This window comes from Tachyglossus aculeatus, chromosome 14, assembly GCF_015852505.1.
Source record: "Tachyglossus aculeatus isolate mTacAcu1 chromosome 14, mTacAcu1.pri, whole genome shotgun sequence".
NCBI lineage: Eukaryota > Metazoa > Chordata > Mammalia > Monotremata > Tachyglossidae > Tachyglossus > Tachyglossus aculeatus.
The window spans coordinates 45,089,292-45,107,747 of NC_052079.1; the positions used below are offsets into that span (position 1 = coordinate 45,089,292).

The 18,456-nt window shown below is 39.9% G+C and overlaps 1 protein-coding gene across 1 annotated transcript in view; it reads left to right on the forward strand.

The window, feature by feature from the left end:
* The window catches only part of POLR3B (RNA polymerase III subunit B), a 101,289-nt gene that overhangs the window by 47,318 nt on the left and 35,515 nt on the right, over positions 1–18,456 (forward strand). Inside the window, exons 17-22 of the mRNA XM_038756724.1 lie at positions 724–798; positions 1,589–1,687; positions 7,958–8,085; positions 14,803–15,012; positions 17,164–17,322; positions 18,318–18,435. Coding sequence (XP_038612652.1) covers positions 724–798; positions 1,589–1,687; positions 7,958–8,085; positions 14,803–15,012; positions 17,164–17,322; positions 18,318–18,435 — 789 coding nt within the window. The remainder of the gene's footprint in view (positions 1–723; positions 799–1,588; positions 1,688–7,957; positions 8,086–14,802; positions 15,013–17,163; positions 17,323–18,317; positions 18,436–18,456) is intronic.

Sequence of the window (18,456 nt, forward strand, 5' to 3'; positions counted from 1 at the left end):
GAATGAATGAACTCCTAGTACTTCCTCTAGACTGAAAGGTCATTATGGTGGGGAATATGTCTGCTAATTCTCTTGTATTGTACTCTCCCAAGCACTTAGTACAGGGTTGTGCGCAAAGTAAGTGCTCGATAAATACCACTGATTGATTTCTTAGTACAGGTCCCAGCACTTAGTAATTACTGTGAGTACAGTGTTTTGCCTACTGGAAACTCTTAATACATTTTAGTAATTGATCAGGGTTAGGGATGAATGAATCGTGTCTCTTTTTCGATGTCACGGGTGCTTTTAGTGGCAGGGTTTTGTTCTCTTATGCAGGGTTTCATAAGATTTTTGACCTGAATGTGCCACCGGTATCCGAAAAACGTTTGGGCTGTTTTCATGAAGGTTCTTCTCTCTGTTTCAGGAAATTAGAAACAAAAGATAAATCTAGGTCTTTCTTCAGATTTTACAGAGGACTTCTGCATAATTCAAAGAACCAGCAATGTGTTGATAGCCCACATCTGTGTACCTCCAAAGAAAGCCAAATTCTGTCTTGCATAATTTTCCTCCCCTTTTAGTTCAGATGGACTGCTTGCGATCATGCATCCAAGGAGGTGGTTGGTTTCTTTAGGTAGAGTCACAAACTAGTTACAGATCATTAGTGTCTTCCTTCACTTGATCTTAAGCCCTTGTCAGCTCTCCTGTGCCTACTCTATGAAGCTTTGATTTTTTTTTTTATTCTAGACCCTACATTATAGTAAAGAAACAGAAGCCTGCTGTTACAGACAAACACATGGAAGAACTGGCCCAGGGATACAGGTAAAATAATGGATTAAGAACAACTTCAAGTTCTCTCTTTTACATGCAAATTTAATGCACTATTTCATTGAAAATTCTGAAAAATATTCCATTAGATTTTTGCTGGGGAGCAAATCATTTCCTTTTCGATCTTCTTGTTTTTCCACCAAATTCAGCATGACCTATTTAAAACACATTCCTTTTAATGTGAATTTTAATTGGGGAGCTTGCTCCCTACAAAAGAGCTTAGAGAGCATGAAAATGAAGGAGACACTTGATCCTTTGAAAAATGTTTTGGAATTTTACATTCACCAGAGGGTTGCACTTCTGCAGTTTGAGAATGAGAGTTTGAATGGTTGCCGGCTTGAGGACAGAGTGTAATGTTTGGGCCTGATCACTGCATGGCTCACATTCAGAATATTGTACTGACTGAAGTGATTTTCTCAGGTGTGATAGCTAAACGGCAGCAAGATCCAAATTGGATGATTGTATTATTAGGAGTATGGATATTATCTGAGTGTATTTTTTGTTTTGAGAGTACAAACTTTACCATTGGGTTCATCCTCTTTAGATTTATAGAAACTGTTCACTAAGAGAAGTTGTTTCAATTATCAAGTTCACTGTCCTGCTCCATTTTTCTCTTGGAGAGAGAAATAGCAGTTTTACTGCACAGAATGATGCTGTTCAGATTGGCTTAATTAGTTTTTGGAAAAGCGGTCCTTTTTTTCCCCTCTGTGACAAGATGTAGTTCTAACTACTTATTTTCAAGTCAAGTGTTGCTGATATTTTACTTCTGTGATCCGCTGTCCAGGAATTTTGAAGATTTTCTGCATGAGAGCCTGGTTGAATATCTGGATGTAAATGAGGAAAATGACTGTAACATTGCATTGTATGAACACACAATCAATAAGTAAGTGTTATACCCATCCCCTACACAGTATAGTCATATATTTGAAACCTGCTTTCCGGAGGGTTCATTTGTACGTTCAACTCTTTTACCTTCTTTTAGTTGCTACTGACTTTACAGATTTTTTGCAACATTTCTGTTTTACCTAGTTTTACTGTTTTACTACTGCTTAATTAATACTGGGAAAGATGCCTGATCATTGCAGACAGACACTACTCCCAGTGACTGAAATTCCTTCTGGGAAGCCTTGGGAATGATTTAAGAAGGGGGTCTGTGAGGGGAGATAGGAATGATGGCCTAATGGGTAAAGCACAGGCCTGGAAGTCAGAAGGACCTGGGTTCTAATCCTGACTCCACCACTTGTCTGCTGTGTGACCTTGGGCAAGTCACTTAACTTCTCTGGGCCTCAGTTACCTGATCTGTGACTTGGGGATTAAGCCTGTGAGCCCCATATTAGATATGAACTGTGTCCAACCCGATTTACTTGAATTTACCCCAGTGCTTAGTACAGTGTCTGGCACATAGTACGCTCTTAACAATAACCACAATTGTTTTTGTTATTTTTATTATGATTATTATCATTGTCGTCCCTCACTCCGGTCTTGTCGGAATAATATCTCGCCATAGATCCAGTCAGCCCACTTTGGCTCCTGCAAAACATTGACAGACCCCTTCTTAATAGGTGTCAGAATTCCAGAAGACAACCTGGAGTTTTGCCATAGGATCCAGAATAGGACCCAGGCTCCGCCATTGGATCCAGAAGAGGGCCTTCGACCTTAACCATGGGTCCAGGATAGGAACGGGGGTTCTGCTAACGGGGTCTGGAATAGGATCTGGGGCTGAGCCGTGATGAGTCCTAGCACACACTAAGCACTAAACATTACGCTATAATGTGATTTTTAAAATTTAGAAGTATTTTTGACGTGGTTCATTATCCAGAAATTCCAGATAATTAAAACAGAATATGAAGAACTGTTTAAGTCTATTTATGTGTTCTCTAAGTGGTCTGAAAAATTAGAATTGCTTTCTTCTGTTTTAGTAACTGGTAACTCTGAGAATGTTTCCGTCCTCCCAGTTCTTAGCTGCTGCTTGGCTAATTGAGTTTAATATAGTAGCATTCTTTGAATTTCTTGTTGATTTAGTAGTAGTAGTAGTAGTAGAGAAGCAACATGGCTCAGTGGAAAGAAAACGGGCTTTGGAGTCAGAGGTCATGAGTTCAAATGCCGACTCCGCCAACTGTCAGCTGTGTGACTTTGGGCAAGTCACTTAACTTCTCTGTGCCTCAGTTCCCTCATCTGTATAATGGGTATTAAGACTGTGAGTCCCCTGTGGGACAACCTGATCACCTTGTAACCTCCCCAGCGCTTAGAACACTGCTTTGCACATAGTAAGCACTTAATAAATGCCATCATTATTATTATTATTACTGGTGGTGGTAATGGTGGTGGTGTTTATTAAACACTTTGTGCAGAACACTCTACTAATTGTTGGGAAAAAAAATAACACTGGTGAGTATTTGACAACAGTCCCTGACCCTAAAGGATTCACAATATAAGAATTAGGTAGGGGAGAGGGGTCAGTCGACAGGTACACTAGGAAGGATCAGACAATAAAAATACAAAAACCACAAAAAGAATGGAGAATGACAGCTACAACAAGAGACATATGTCATCAAAGCTAGAGGAGCAGTGTCCCAGCTCCTCACATCTCCCAAGTCAATGAGAAGCAGCATGGCTTAGCGGAAAGAGCACTGGCTAGGGAGTTGGAGGACGTGGGTTCTAATCCCGGCTCCACCACTTGTCTGCTGTGTGACCTTGGGCAAGCCACTTAACTTCTCTGTGCCTCAGTTACCTCTTCTGTAAAGTGGAGATTAAGATGTGAGCCCCACATGGGACACATTGCTTGTCCCATAGTAAGCAGTTAACAAATACCATCGTCATCATCATCACTTGCCTCCGCAACAGCCATTACAGGCCTGGTGGCAGCCACATCATCATCATCAATCGTATTTATTGAGCGCTTACGAAGTGCAGAGCACTGTACTAAGCGCTTGGGAAGTACAAATTGGCAACATATAGAGACAGTCCCTACCCAACAGTGGGCTCACAGTCACATCCTCCCCAACATTATGAAAGTTGAGAATGCATACTGCCACCGCCTCCCCCTGCCCCCATGTTGGAGAAGAAGGGGCCAGTGGGAGCCCCAGTGCTGTCTGAGTCAGGAGAAGATCCTCTCCCATGCTGTAGGCCTCCACTAGCCAGCTTAAGAGGACTAACTGAGGTTCCCATGCTTAAGTTGACACTCAAAGCCTTAAAAGTGTCATTATAACATCCCTTTGGGCGTTTTAGTGACCTATGAAATCTCCATATTCTCTATCATTCTCATATCTTGCAAACAGAATGCTTTCTCTGTCTCCCTATTCCTCCGAAATCAGAATTTTTTCTAACTGAATTGTTAAGCTATGGAGGATTTGGATTGGATAAATCAAACTATTCTGTTAGATTGGTCTCTGCTTTACGTTTTGAAGCCCTTTGCTTGCTACAAAAGTAGTGGTAGTAGTAAGAATGAGAATCATAATTGTGGTATTTGTTAAGCCTCTGTGTGCCAGGCACTGTATTAAACACTGGGGTGGATACAACCAAATCGGGTTGGACGCAGTCCCTGTCCCGCGTAGGGTTCACAGTCTTTATCCCCATTTTACAGATGAGGTAGCTGAGGCACAGAGAAGTGAAGTGACTTGCCCAAGGCCACACAGCAGGCATGTGGAGGAGCCGGAATTAGAACCCATGACCTCTGACTCCCAGGCCGTGCTGTAGTAGTAGTAGAGAGAAAGAGAGAGAGAGAGAAAGTGTGTGTGTTTGTGTATCCGTGCAAGTGCAAGCATTCTCTTGGGTTTTAATATTAAAATTGAATGACTTATCTAAGGTCTAATTTAAAAGTGGACAGCCAACCTTGACTTGATTTCCAGCATCCAAAATTTTGGGGAGTATTTTTAATCTTTCTAATGGATCAGAGGCCTGGCAAACCATGAGGTGACTTTCATCAAATGACTGTCAAGTGCGTCTACAAGTTTACATCCATTTGTTGGGATTAATTAGTCTAATGGAACACGATTTCAGTGATCTAGGTAGCTGGTGAAAATGGGCATTTTGCCACTTCTGTGAAAATTTCCCCCAAGATTTTACCATCCTCCACAAAGGTTACTGTGTGGTCGTAAATGCTGCAGGACCGCCTCCTTTTTTCTTTCTTTTTTTTTTACTACTAGTCATTTCTTTTAGGTACATTTTGTGGATTCTTTATCTATCCTTGACTGATTCTTCACCCATCTCCCCCCTGCCCCCATTTCTATTCAGTGAACTGCCCACAGACAGAAGTCCTTCCAGAATTTCCATTAGTGGGTTGTGTGCTTTTAGCATTCCAATTATAAACTTTAACCCATGCTGGAGAATTCTCACACTACAGGAAAAGAAAGGAACTGAGCCAGTGGGCGGGTAATTAGATAAGGCCACTCTGGGTACCTCAAATTACGAAACCATCCCTCCAAAATCCACTATCACTTTTGTTTGGGAACAAAAGAAAAAAAGGCATAAAATATGGAAGAGGGAAAATGGATGTTTTGTGTGGATTAGGCATTTTATAAATTGAATGAAGTTTGAGGTGTAGTTAAGAATATGGCCATGAGTAACTGGCAGCGGTTGTAGCTGAGAAGATTGTTAGAAGTATTCTTGCTTCAAAGGAATGCTTCTGTCAGGCCTTGGTTTTCTCCTTCCAGATTATCAAAAACGGCAGCTAAATGTCTGACAGTTGAGGAAAGACATCAATCTACTTGATTTAATTTAAGGAATTTGGGGTTTTTTTCCTTAGAAATATCTCTAGGAAGGAAAACAGTCTATAGGAAGGAAAACAGCCTCAGCTCCCTTCCCAGAAGAGACACATTCTGCTAACCATTAGCTTTTTTTCTTATAAAAGTTCTCAAGATTCAATAAATTTCATTTCCGTTTTGACAATTATTATGGTGTGATAAAAAATCAGATAACTATATGTTCTGATATTCACCTGTCATTAAACCATATGATTCATCATTCACCTGCCATAAGGTTGGGGCCTGGATTGGACTATCTTTTAAGGTCCCTCATAGCTCTATTATTTTGTGATTCTGCAAATTTTGCATTATTAGGCCATTGACAACCCATTAATATGAGAACTCCGATATATCTGGGCATCGACCCCCTGCATCCAAATCCTAGCTACTGTACAAAATGCCTGAATACATCAACCCAAACCTGAGATCAATTAGCTTCTAGATGAAATCTTCTAGTAATTGCATGTGATAGTCTTTTAGAACAGTTTAAATCAATGCAATGAATGTGGCTTTAGTTGGAACAAACCTAGTTTAAATCAGTGCTTCAGATGTGGCTTTACATGGTGTGCTATGGGCCACCATGTGTGTTAAAGCATGTCAAATCCTCTCTTGAGATATCCTGAACCTTAATAATAATAATAATAACTGTGGCATTTAAGTGCATACTATGTGCCAGGCACCAAACTGAGCAGTGGAGTAGATACAAAGTAATTGGGTTGGATACAGGTCCTGTCCTACAAGGATCACACAGTCTTAATCCCCATTTTATTATTAATAATAATAATGATATTTGTTAAATGCTTACTCTGTGCCAGGAACTTTACTAAGTACTGGGGAGCATACAGGTTAATCAAGTTGCCCCACGTGGGGCTCGCAGTCTCAATCCCCATTTTACAGATGAGGTAACTGAGGCACAGAGAAGAGAAGCGACTTGCCCAAGGTCACACAATAGTCAAGTGGCAGAGCTGGGATTAGAACCCATGACCTTATGACCCCCCAGGCCTGTGTTCTATCCACTACATGCTGCTTCGCTAAATATACTTGGTGCCCTGCTCAAAAGAGGTCAGTAAATTAGGCTTCTGCCAGGTTAGGAGGGAAAAAACGTGTCTCAGATCTTTCACAAAAAACACCCTTATTAATTGAGGTTCAAGACTCAGGCCATTAGCAGAGAGCATTGCAACCGTTCTTAATTGTCATGATGGTTTCAGACCTGGTTACCTTAGAGATTACTTCTCCCAGTAATGTAAGGCTTGATTGATTTAAAATCAGGGCCTTGAATGGCACTTGGAAATGAATAGAAAACCATTGCAGACTGCAGATTAGAGGTGCAATGTTTGCTTCATTCAGTAAAGGCTATTAAGCAAGCAAGCTTGCTTATGATTCTACTTCAAGGTTAGCCCCCATGCAAGCTCTCTGTAATAATCCAATCTGAAAGTCAGAGATCCCCTTTTGTGGGGAAGATACAGTTTGTGTCAAGTGCAGATCACTGTATGTTTCTCTGATAAATGTTTATTTCTCTAGGATTGTGTTTCTCCAGATATGTAAAGTAGGAAAAGTGTCCACAGAGAAAATTCAGAAAATTATTCTGTTATGCTTGCAGATGTTTGCATGAACATATGTCTGGCCTGGGGAAGAAGGCTTTTTCTAAAGCACACCGTGCTACATCTCTCCCCTCTCACCAGTGCTAGATCTCTCCCCTCTTCTTGGTCCCTTTTTGAGATTAACACTACCAGAGAGGGGTTATAAATTGAGTCATCTACTTTGCAGTCAGCTCTAGGTAACTCAAAGGTTGAGTAGTCATTGCTTTAATGTATCTTCCTTCCTTCTTTTGGCCATTTCATCAAAAACTGGAGGAGGAAAGAAGGTGAAATTCAAGTACATCTACTTAGTTACCAGCTGTATTGTATTGCACTTTCCCAGTGCTTAGTTCAGTGCTTGGCACACGGTAAACACTTACTAGACAGCATGGATTGATTGACTGATATCTTAGAGTTCCAGTCAAAGGCTTAGTTAAGGAGATGGTTAAGACTTTTGGCTAAAGTGGAATTTTCCAGTTATCTGTTCATTTCATTTACCCCGATGTTGCTTCTCTGGTCAATTAGCATAGATAATCAAGTGCTAATTGCTTCCAAAGTGAGCACCTGTAATGACAACAATCAGACAGCATTTATTTTGATCTTTTCCCAAGTGCAGTGTTTTCTCCTTTTGAGCTAGAAAGTAAATAAACTTGTATTGGAAAATAATGAAAAGATTCCAACATTATTTAGATGCTCTTTATTTGTGAACAGCGGTATATTTCTATTCAGCATTCTCTTATTCTCTGAAACCGAATTTATGAGCCAAGGTAAAAAGAATGGCAACAACTGTGTGATTCCACAAGAGTTCTAATTTTAGTATTCTTTTTTTCATAGGAACACTACACATTTGGAGATTGAACCATTTACACTTCTCGGTGTTTGTGCAGGGCTGATCCCATACCCTCACCATAACCAGTCCCCAAGGAATACGTATCAGTGTGCTATGGGGAAGCAAGCCATGGGTAAGATTTTTCTACCTAAACCTGAGAGTATTAGCCAAACGATGGCAAAAAGTTTATTGTTGTTCATAATAATTTTGCCCCTGGAAAGCAAATTTACAGGTCCCTGGAATTTGTCTTTAGTTCTGGAAGTAATTCTTGGATAATGGGATACTAATACTTTGGTAATTTCCTCATCCCCGCCCCTCTGCATACGCAAACATAAAGTTCATTTCCTCTTGCCAGTTTCAAGTTTCACCTGAGCACGGAGATCACTGGCCAGCGTGTCTTTGTCTCTCTTTATACTGTAATTCACCAAGGTTTCTCCAACAAAAAATGTTTTCACAAGGAAGAAAGACCAAGGCAAAGAAGCTTCCTTGTGAAGTTTCTGTTGCCATTTATGTGCTTATTCATAAATCATTCTAGTCCCGATAATGTAACCAAATTTTATTTTGTTTGTGTTCCTGCTAATTGCAAATAGTTTCCTGACCCTTTGATTTTAAAATGTTGTATAACTGGTCCTCTGGTCCTCTTTTTTAAAAATTATTTTGAAGCACAGAGTTGTGACATCACGATGGGTACTGATGAGAATTAAGTATAATTTCTCAGTTGCTGGCCCTGAGGTAGAAGGAACCATGGTCTCATTAAGGATCTGGCATGTACTTATTGAGCAGTTAGCCCTTATTGCATTGTATTTTTCCCAGTTGATTAATGACTAAACTATCAAAAACATGTTGCTTAGTTTCCCACTTACCTGAGTGATGTAATACCATGTCAATACTAAACGCTGCCTAATGGGAAATCTTAAATAGCAGCTCATCAATTTAGCTTTCCGTATCCCTCCTGTAGGAGTAGCTGGGGCTGATTCTGATTTCCCTTTTAGTGTTTCTGACTTGCTAACAAGTTGAAATATACAGTTCTGAACACTGAGTGTTGTGAAAGGACTACCACTTCTGTTGGGTTGACCCAAACCATTTTGTTTTGTGATGTGAATCCCAACTGAAACAATATACCTTTTGTGAAGAACCACCAACAGAATTAACGGACGACTAATCACCTCATCACTAATTTGGCTCTTTAGCGCTTTTGAAAAATGAAATAGAAAGGGGGAGATATCACCACGTAATTTTTTGTTTTTGTAAAGAACTTGAAGGAAAAAAAATGTGATTTTTTTTATCCTTATGGTTTTTTTTTTTTCAAAAGTCTTTGTTTTGCAGCCATGAGTATCTGAACGTTTGGTTAGTTACCACACACAGTTAAGCAGGATCAGTGTGTACAGAAAGCCAATTCAGTGTCTGTAGAGTTCTTTTGTAGTTTTCTGTGTGAAGGTTTTTTTCTCGTTTTGTTTTGAGTGTCATTTGCAATTCATTGTCTGTGTTTTCTGAGGTTGGTGTATTCAGCTGCTTTGACCCTTAGGTCTTGCACATTTAGCTCCTTGGATACAATCCTCTGACGTTACTGCTGACGCTAGGAAGACAAAAGCCACTGAATATCTTTAGCAATAAAAAAAGCCTTTGTTTCTATTTGTTATTACAAAACACCTGACTCCAAAGAAAAGCAGAGAGATAAAAGTACATTTAAAAGTTGGCACATGGCGGTGCCATATTTTTCGTTGGACACTGAAGTAGCTGCGCACATGCAAAGCTAAGTCTGTATTAAAAATTACTCAGAGAAAATTGGGAAAGAAGGGAAGGAGACCTTTAGCAGACCTCAAGATCCTTACAACAGATTTTTCCCAACACATTTGGACTTCACAAGTCAGTTTAAATCTGGAAAACCTGTCAACCATTGCATAGAATCCATAGTGTATCTCATTTCAGTTAGGAACAGGCAGTTTTCAAAATATATCACAGCTTGAGTGTATGCCTTCTCCTACAGAAAATATCATCTGGTGGCCCTTCTAGCTCATCTGGGAAATGTAGCTGTAAGTCCCAGTAGGTGACCAAATGTTGTGGGCAACTGTGTTTAGTTGAGGGAGAGATCGCCTTCCTCTGCCCAAGACTAAGTCCCATAACTCAGTGAAGCTGAGCTTCCTGGCTTTCAAAGGGGATCTCTACCTGTTGGTTAGAAGCGGAGCAATAGTAACACAGATAACTGATGGTGAGGATGAAAAGACAGAGAAAATCCATCAGGTCTGTGAAATCCGACCAGGTTTTCACGACTGATTGATTTTCTTCCAAAATGCTACAACCCGTCAACTATCGCTTACCTAAAGGGTACTACCCTTTCAAGATGTCAGTCTTATACAGAAACACTCTCATCTGTAATGGTGTGTTGCCCTGAAGGTAATAACTTTGTTCTTGTAGAGGGAGATTTATGCCTAGGATGTCAGAAGTGGGAGTAGTAAGTCATTCATGCATTCGTTCAGGCGTATTTATTGAGCGTTTACTGTGTGCAAAGCACACACTCTTGGGAGAGTACAATATAATAATAAACAAACCCATTCCTTGCCCACAACGAGCTTACAGTCTAGAGGGGGAGACAGACATTAATATGCATAAATAAATTACAGATATATATGTACATAAGTCCTGTGGGGCTTGGATGGGGGATGAATAAAGGGAGCAAGTCATGGTGACATAGTTCTAGACTGTGAGCTTCTAGACTGTGAGCCCACTGTTGGGTAGGGATCGTCTCTATATGTTGCCAACTTGTACTTCCCAAGTGCTTAGTACAGTGCTCTGCACACAGTAAGCGCTCAATAAATACGATTGATAGGAGGGAGTGGGAGGAGAGGAAATGAAGGCTTAATTTGGGAGGGCCCAGAAACACCCAAGATTCTGTCTGTCTTCTGTCATTTCTGTCACTCTTCCCTCGTCCACTCAACAGAGATCATGTAGTGGAAAGAGCATGGCAATAATCTTCATCTCCAGCCCTAAGCTTTCTCTTTTTCTGCAGACCCTTATTTCTCCTACCTTCAGGCAGAGGCATCTCTATTTGAATGTACCACTGACCCCTCCAACTTAACTTATCCAAAACAGAACTCCTCATCTTCCCACCCAAATTCTGTCTTCCCCCAGACTTTCCCATCACTGTAATACACCACCACCATCCTCCCTGTCTCATAAGCCCAGCATTATCCTGGACTCATCTCTCTCATTCAACCTACATATTCGTTCTGTCACCAAATCCTATCGGTTCTCCCTCACAGGATCGCTGAAATTCACCTTTTCCTCTCCATCCAAGCTGCTGAAACACTGATCCAACTTGTACTTCCCAAGCGCTCAATACAGTGCTCTGCACACAGTAAGCGCTCAATAAATGCGATTGATTGATTGATTGACTCTGATTATCTGGATCTAAACCAGTGCTTAGCACAGTGCTTATCACATAGTGTGTGCTTAGTAAATACCACCATCATTGTTGTTATTGGGTAAGAGGAATGAATGACCTGGAGCCAGGATGTCCCATTCAGTTCCCAAACTACCTGGAAAACTTTCAGTCAGTGGAATTTATTGAGCACTTACTATGTACACAGCATTGTACTAGGGGCTCAGGAGAGCACAACATAACAGAGTTGGAGGACATATTTCCTGCCAACAATGAGCTTACTTTGTTTCCTTTTCTCTTGTTTCCTGTTCAGTCCATTCATTCCTATTTGAATTTTAGAACAGATAGAGGAGAAATGGAGTGATATTTGCAGGTGAAAGTAGTGTGGATAAAGGCTGGCTGTGGTTTCCAAAATGTTGCCAAACAATTAACAGTATTTATTGAGCACCATATTGCCATAGAGGTAGAAGACATGCTCCTGCTCTTAAGGAGCTTATGATAATGTCTTCTAAACTACTTCTGTTTAGTCCTCCTCATTTTTCTCTTCTCTCCACCCCACTTTTTGCCCACCTTGAGATTCATCACAAGTTGTCATAAACCTCAGGTTGGATTTTATCCCAAGTTGTGATGAAACTGAATTCAGGGAGTGGTCCTAAAACACAGGGACACTGCTCTTGAAAAATTATGGTTTGGGAAAGTTGGGTTAAACAGTTCAAAGTTACCACCATGATAGGCATCTTTGAAGCAATATTTTCTTACTACTTCTGGCCTGGAACTCCCTCCCGCTTCATATGATAGACTACCATGCTCCCCATCCTGAGAGAAGCAGCGTGGCTCAGTGGAAAAATATGGGCTCTGGAGTCAGAGGTCTTGGGTTCAAATCCTGGCTCTGCCAATTGTCAGCTGTGTGACTTTGGACAAGTCACTTAACTTCTCTGTGCGTCAGTTACCTCATCTGTAAAATGGGGATTAAGACTGTAAGCCCCCTGAGGGACAACATGATCACTTTGCAACCTCCCCAGTGCTTAGAGCAGTGCTTTGCACATAGTAAGTGCTTAATAAATGCCATTATTAGTATTATTATTATTATCCTCAGAGCCCTCCTACAGTCATATCGCCTCCAAGAAGCCTTTCCCAACTAAATCCTTCTTTCCCCACCCTATTCACCCTCCATCTCATCTGTGTTGCCTGTGCAATTGATCCTGTACCCCTTATTTTTATTTTTCTTATTTTGTTTCTACTTTGTTATTCACCCAACTCCCACAGTGCCCACAGCAGTTACATGCATATCCTTATACTCTGTCAGTTCTTGTACCTGTAATCAATTTTATCATCTCCCCCTCTAGACTATAAACTCCTATGGGCCAGGATCATGTCTGTCAACTCTATTATAGTGTACTCTCCCAAGCACTTAATACAGTGCTCAAAAAATACCATTGACTGATAATAATATTATGCCCTCCACTAGCAGAAGCCTTTACACTCTTGTCACTCACCATTCTATACTGCTTTTAAATACTATAAAGTTTCAATCAATCGATGGTATTTATTGAGCACTTACTATGTGCAGAGCACTGTACGAAGCACTCAGGAAAGTACAATATAACAGAATTAGCAGACACATTCCTCACCCTTAATTTCAGAATCTCAGAAACACGGAGAACTCTACTGGTAGAGTCCTAAAGTCAGATGACGATGGTGGTATCTAAAAATTCTTCTCCAGAAAATCAAAGTGTTTTTGAAACTAACTCAGTCAAGGAATGCACATGCAATTGTGAAGTAATTTTTCAGATTAACTTATTGATAAAAGTGATGATGTAGTCTTCTGCATCTGAAGTGCTAAAGTTTGTATTTTAGGCAAGGTTTAGATTGTGGTGGGAATTTTAAATTGGTTAAAGTACCTTATTTTATTTGTGTGATAGAGTATAAGCTAAAGATTCCTCGCAGTTTGTCTCATCATCCTGTTAAAGCTATCACCCTACTTTCCCCACAAAATGGAGTGCTCAAGGAAGTGTGCCCTTTGAGCAGTAACACAAATGGTTTGTTTTACTGTTTTACTGTTCAGCTTTTGATACCTTCAATGTCCAGTTATAATGACTTGGGATCATATGCCAAGTAGCACAATTTATAGCTGTATCCAGTCGCCTTGACCATTGTTTAGAGATACAGTTACTTATGTTTCCCTACTGCAAAGTAATGTTCTTTTCAGGTCTCAGAGGACATTTCTGGCTGCCTGGTGGGGTATTGCTCAAATGTACGCCTCAAGCTGCGAGAGATGTATAATTGAGGCTGAAATCCCAACATAAATTCTGAACAATTTCACGAAGGAGGGCAAACTTATTGTCAGTGAACTTTTACCGGAGTTTCAACAGGAGTGGTTTTATTTCACACAATAAATATTGTTGTGCCACAGTTAATTGCACCATTTGTGATGGAGTCTCAACATAAATTACGGGAAAATGAATGTATAGGTCAGTTACTCTCAAGAAACTGTGCCATCTGTAATTTCAATGCCTCCCACGATCATTCAAGTATTAAGAGTTCACCAAAACATGGAGCTAGACTCTGCCTGTCTGCGGTACAGGTTGCCCGCTGCCTCTCATGAGCAGACTCATGTGATCCGGGTGCCAAGAAACGTGGGCGCTTGCTATTTTTATTTTCTTTTGATTTCAATCTGGCACTTCTTCGTCTAACTTTGAGAAGCAGCATGGAGTAGTGGATAGAGCACGGACCCAGGGATCAGAAGATCATGGGTTCTAATCCTGATTCCCCCACTTGTCTGCTGCATGGCCTTGGGATTGAGACTGTGAGCGCCACATGGGACAGGGACTGTGTCCCGCCCAATTTGCTTGTTTCCACCCCAGCACTTAGTACAGTGCCTGGCACATAGAAAGCGCTTGACAAATACCACAATTATTATTTTATGTGTCCTCCCTTCAACCTTCTCCCTTCTTTCAACCTTGAAAGGGTTGAGATCTTTGGGGCAAAGGGAGATGACAAACTGGCCAGTCAGTGGTATTTATTAATGCTTAGTGCAGAGCACTGTACTAAGCGTTTGGGAAAGCACAGTACAACAGAATTAGCAGACACAAGGAAGAAGCAGCTGTGCTGCTCTTTGCTGCTGCAGCCTAGAGCCCAGGACCATCAGAAAGACAATTATTGGCCAGCCCAACTACACCCGGTCTCACGCTCCCCTATGCCAACTTAATGAAGCATTATCATTATTATAATTTCCTTATAAAGTAATAATAATACCTAAACACTCCTATCGTGTGTTCTAACTTGATACCTTTGTCTCCCATAACTTCATCTATTGGAACTTTCACACTCTCATGAGGGAGGATCAGGTCCTAGCCAAGTTATAAATATAATAATCTATTTTAATGATCTTTTCCCAAAGCAACATTGTCCAGTCAATGCACTGCTGCCAAAATATTTCAAATAGTAAATGTTTTTGTCTCCGATGCAAAGGTACTATTGGATATAACCAACGGAATCGAATCGATACCCTTATGTACCTGCTGGCTTATCCACAAAAGCCAATGGTTAAAACGAAGACCATCGAATTGATAGATTTTGAAAAACTGCCAGCTGGTCAGAATGCCACTGTTGCTGTGATGAGTTACAGTGGTTATGATATTGAAGATGCTCTAGTTTTAAACAAGGCCTCCTTGGATAGAGGTAAGATGTGTTTGGTTTGTTTGAGATCATAATGTGTTCACCTAAGTGTATTATCTCTTTATGGTTCTTGTCTCTGGATATTGAGGAGTAAAATTAAGGGCCTTTTTTCTTAGTAGACCTTGGATGCATTTGGTACCAAAAAATTATTTAAACTGCATCTGTTTTTCAACAAAATGCATGATTATATGTAACTGAACACAGGCCTTGGGAGCAAGAGGACCTGAGCTTTATTCCTGGCTCTACCACTTTTCTGCTGTGTGACCTTAGGCAAGTCACTTAACCTCTCTGTGCCTCAGTTACCTCATGTGGGACATGGACTGTGTCCAACCTGATTAGCTTGTCTCTACCCCAATAATAAGTGTAGTACCTGGCACATAGTAAGTGCTTAACAAATACCATGAAAAAAAGTATAAAGTCATTTATTATTTTTTTAAAATTCTGGATTCTTTGGATTTTCTTTTATAGAAACACGGCTTAAGGCAGTTGAACCAGAAGCATCATGGTATAGTGGATAGAGCACAGGCCTAGGAGTCAGAAGGTCATGGGTTCTCCTCCCAGCTCTGCCACTTGTTCTGCTGTGTGACCTTGGCAAGTCACTTCACTTCCCTGTACCTCAGTTACCTCATTTGTAAAATAGGGATTGAGACTGTGAACCCCATATGGGACAAGGATTGTGTCCAACCCAATCTACTTGTATCCACCCTAGGGCCCAGTACAGTGCCTAACACATAGTAAGTACTTAACAAATATCACAATTATTTAAATACAATTCTTCAAAAAAACCTGCATGCTCATTCTCATTTTTAACTTGAGGATTAGAGAGTACTAGTGGTGTTTTCTCAAAGGTTAGAAATTTGTATTAAAAATGTCTTGTTCTGTTTGTACTATTAGTGTTATTTTTTCAGATAAATTGGGAAAATAAAAAAGATCATACTTTTGGATGTAATTTTCATTTTCAAGTTTAAACCCTTGCTGCCTCTAAATCCTAAAGAATTCAGAAAGAAATACCAAGTTAAGGAAATTTCTTCCTGGGAAGTTATGATTTTTGACTTGTTTTCTAAAAATAATTTTTCTCTTTCTCTTTGAATTTCTCCTGGAGAGCTCAATTTTTGTAGAGAGATATTTTGTGAGTTACCTGCCGATAATGAAAATTGACTTCTTTAGTCATATTCTGTTTTTCTCCCCCCGCTCCAGGCATATCCACTACTTTCTCCTTCCCATCTACTAGTTGCTAAGCAGCAGTACCAGTACCCTTAGACATGTATCTTTGGCGTTAATGTCTGCTGCACTTAATTTATGCCCCTTTTTCTCCTAAAATGACAGCAACCATGTTTTAAGACTGGCTGTTTTTCTTTCTGATTAACTGGTAATGCTTATGTGGAAATCTGAAGCCTGTTGATGTCTATCAGAAACTATGGGATACAGTTTTATTATATAAGAGTACTCTATCTGGTTTACAGCCACCACCTACAAATGAAAAGACAATCTAGGCTTCTAGGTATCTTTGTATTCTATGTATTTGGGATAAAGACAAAAGTTTTCTACCTAGTGGTTGTTTGTGGCAAAATTTTACAAAGAGAAAGATGCAATTTTGAAACCAAAACTTGTCTTTTTGCTGGTATCTGTGTAGAATTTAAAGGTGTGTTACAATTAGAAACATTAAAGTTCAAGTACAAGGAATCTGGAGGTGTTAAACTGCTCCCAAACCAGCTGAACTGTTTTTTAAGCTCATTACTGCCACACTTCATGTACTAAGGATGGTAAATACCTGGAGGGCATTAGAGACCCTCTCTTTGTCTATTCTTGGAGGTTTTTTTAAATTCTTTTATACCCTGGAAGCCTCTGAGACTTTTTTCTGCTCAAGAAAAAGGTTTTTTTTTTGTTTTGTTTTTTAAGAAATCCTCTTTCATTGCTTTTCGTGATCTTGAACCAAATCCTCACCTTTCCTGAAAGAATTTTGATTTTGCTGGAGCAAGGTGAGGGTTTCCCTCACCCGGATCCTGCCCAAGGGCAAGGAAAGTTTCCAGGGAACACACCTTCTGGGAGAGAAGTGTATATATGATGAAATTCATTCTATTTTAGTATGAGTGAACATTTCCTATTCAATCAGTGCTATTAATGATTTTGACCCTCAGTTTTACTTCATTTTAGGTTTTGGGCGATGCCTTGTATATAAAAATGCCAAATGTACACTGAAGCGGTATACAAATCAGACATTTGATAAGGTTATGGGACCAATGTTGGATGCTGCCACCCGGAAACCTATCTGGCGACATGAAATTTTAGACGCTGATGGCATTTGTTCTCCAGGTACATGTTACTGGAAATAGAATACTTTTATATGTGATCATTACAGCACTGGGAGAAGAGTTTCAAGATATCTTCTTTAGGTCATGCTTCCTTTTGGACCTCAATAAATATCAGTGAATGATGATATTGAAACTAATCTTACACTCAGGGAGAGTAAGCTTGTGGACAGAGAGCATGTATATTGCTCACAGTGGGCACTCAATAAATACCTTTGCTACTACTACTACTACTACTCGAGATTTAGGAAAAGTGGACAAAAAGAATGTGAGATGATATTTAGAAAACAGTGCCATTCTGCTGCGGTCCATCTTTGTGTTTGCACAATAAATTTTATTCAGACTTTTCTTTATAATATATTCCAGGAACCAGACCAGTCCTGTGAATAGAGTTATTGTACTGTCCATGAGAAGTCCTGCCCAATTGCCACTTCTTGGGCTACCTGGTTAGGAGTTGAGAGCTGTTCGTCTGGAGATCTTAGTTTCTGGAATGACACATTTCTCCATAGAAAATGTTACTAAAATGATTAGAGACACAAGTAAAATAGATGTTACCTCAGCAAAGCAATTGTAAAAACTACCGGTTTTATGAAAAGTAAAAAGGAGATGTTGTAAGATTCAAACGGGAGCTACAGATGAGTTGATCTTGATTTGACACTTTCTATTTATTTAAATAGAGTGAATGATTTAGAATGAACCCTAAAAGAGATTTGAAATTATGTTGTGCACTGATACGTCAATGCTGTTTGATGTGCCTCTGTGTCAATTTATTAGAAAATATTCATATTGCCAAGTAGTTTTCGTTTACTTTCTTAATGTTGCAAAAATAACAAATCTAGTTTATTCACCTCTTGCACATATGTGGTCTTTTATCCTTTCTTCAGTTACCTTTGATAAGGCAGAGCAACTTTCTTCATAGAATTAATTCTATGCTTTAGTGATCTCCTACACTTTATGTGAGATACCTATATTTGTCTAACACTCTTCTCATATTCATAGGTGAGAAAGTAGAAAACAAACAAGTGCTTGTGAACAAGTCCATGCCAACAGTGACCCAGATTCCTCTAGAGGGAAGTAATGTACCTCAGCAACCACAGTATAAAGATGTACCAATAACGTATGTCATGGTATAATGTTG